A 2,118-nucleotide genomic window follows, 5' to 3' on the forward strand; every position below is an offset into this window, starting at 1 on the left:
GCTGCCCAAGAAGACCGAGAGCCACCACAAGGCCAAGGGAAAGTGAACCTATTTGAATACCGGTGTGTCCAGTTAAAACTTTTTTTCCTCACCCAAAGGCTCTTTTCAGAGCCGTCCACATTTTCACATAAAAAAGCTTGTAACCAAATAAGTCCTGCTTTCCTATTACATAAGTTTTAGGTTGGTCAAAAAACAGTTCACTTACTGCAGTTTATCTTAGCTGTTTAACGTCCCTTTGAAGGTGGCCCAGGGAAACGACTTACACAGAAAAACCTTAGTGCATGATAAGCAAGGGTTTAATACAGGTGAGATCTAGTTACAGTAATGGTAACGTTTACAAAACCTTGTTTCTAGGTGGACAGGTTCACTCCGTGTTCCTTCAATCGTGTTTAGGAAGTAAGAACATTTAGAGTACGGAAACCAGAAGTAAGAGGATAGTTAACTGAAGCGCTGTGGAAGGGGTGGTAGCCTGGAATGCCTGAGGACGTTACAAGCAGAACTATAGGGCCGGAAGTCCGCGCGGGCTGTTTCAAAGCTGAATTGAACGAATCATAATACTATTTGGCCACCATAAGGAAGTCAGTCACCCTTTGTTGCACAGTGGTGATCGCCCGCCGTCTCCGGGCCAGGCGTTTTACCTGTGGTTTCCCGGAGTGGAGATAAGGGGCAGTCCAGGCGACTCAAGGTCCAGTTCAGTAAAAGTAACCATCTGAGAAAACAAAATATACGTAAGTTCTGAAAGCCTGACCGTCGGAATCTGAGGCCCCATTACGTAGGTTTCCAGAATTGGCATCTTCTCCGATCCCCAGGTGATTTCTTATTTAGAATTTGAGATGAGTTGAAGCAGAATAAGTTCTTGGATCGCTGACTACAACAAAGACGGGATTGGAATGTTGACTCATCCAATCGGAGTCTGTAATAATCCACCAATCACGTCGTTCGCTCTTTAGCCAATGGTCTTATTGCGCGGGACTTTTGAAAAATGCAAGACCAATCAGAAGGTTTCTGAGTATATATAAAGGCAACGTCTTCAGGCAGACCTGTCAGTTTAGCCCTTTCCCCTAGCAGTTTTGTTTCTGACATGGCTCGCACGAAGCAGACGGCCCGCAAGTCGACCGGCGGCAAGGCCCCGCGCAAGCAGCTGGCCACCAAGGCGGCCCGCAAGAGCGCGCCGGCCACCGGCGGCGTGAAGAAGCCGCACCGCTACCGGCCCGGCACGGTGGCCCTGCGCGAGATCCGGCGCTACCAGAAGTCCACCGAGCTGCTGATCCGCAAGCTGCCGTTCCAGCGGCTGGTGCGCGAGATCGCGCAGGACTTCAAGACCGACCTGCGCTTCCAGAGCTCGGCCGTCATGGCCCTGCAGGAGGCGTGCGAGGCCTACCTGGTGGGGCTCTTCGAGGACACCAACCTGTGCGCCATCCACGCCAAGCGCGTCACCATCATGCCCAAGGACATCCAGCTGGCGCGCCGCATCCGCGGGGAGAGGGCGTAAAGCTTTCCCCCACTAATTCAATTAACTCAAAGGCTCTTCTAAGAGCCACCCACTTTTTCCTTAAAATTGCTGTAATATAATCAAGATAGAACCGTCTCGAGGTATTAATGCTTTTTAAGGTACTTTTTGAGTTGGTTCCCGGCATTTAGGGGAGTTCTTCAAGGTACTAAGGATGGTGGGCCGCGTGTGGTTCCAGGGTTGTGGGCCTTTACCGAGCTTTCAGCTGTGTCCTAAGTCTCCCTTTCCATCTTGAGTTGGAAGAGCTCATATGCGGAAGTCGGCCGAAGATAGTAACTTCCGGCTCCGAGGAAACCCTGTGTAAGTACCTTCAGGCAGTCTGAGAGGCGCTTTGACCTGGGAAGGGGATGAGCCACTTGAGGTGGCGTGCTAGTGCAGGTAATTCTAAGGTTATCTGGGCACAGGTGGAAGGTGAGGTTCTTTATCCACAAAAGTTTGAACTTGGGTGAAGGTGGCTGTGCATTTGCTACTTACCCCTGGTAAGTTCCCACAAATTTGGGCAATGTCTGAAACCTCAATTTGCTCACTTCCCATCTCTATAGTTAAAAGTGAAAGTTTGGGCTTTCCTATAAAACAACCTTTTACACAAGAATGCAGGCTGATAGTTA

General features: G+C 49.9%; 1 protein-coding gene across 1 annotated transcript; it reads left to right on the plus strand.

Annotated features, from left to right (window-relative positions):
• Window positions 1–1,042: 1,042 nt before the first annotated feature.
• On the plus strand, window positions 1,043–1,518 carry LOC116629172 (histone H3.1). Its single transcript, XM_032399471.1, has one exon. The coding sequence runs from the start codon at window positions 1,082–1,084 to the stop codon at window positions 1,490–1,492; it is 411 nt and encodes a 136-aa protein (XP_032255362.1). The 5' UTR covers window positions 1,043–1,081; the 3' UTR covers window positions 1,493–1,518.
• The last annotated feature ends 600 nt before the right edge of the window (window positions 1,519–2,118 follow it).

The sequence above is a fragment of the Phoca vitulina genome, unplaced genomic scaffold (genome assembly GCF_004348235.1).
Source record: "Phoca vitulina isolate PV1807 unplaced genomic scaffold, GSC_HSeal_1.0 scaffold338, whole genome shotgun sequence".
In the NCBI taxonomy this organism is placed as follows: domain Eukaryota; kingdom Metazoa; phylum Chordata; class Mammalia; order Carnivora; family Phocidae; genus Phoca; species Phoca vitulina.

Coding starts and splice junctions, on each gene's coding strand:
- LOC116629172 (XM_032399471.1), top strand. CDS start 1,082: ATGGCTCGCACGAAGCAGACGGCCCGCAAGTCGACCGGCGGCAAGGCC.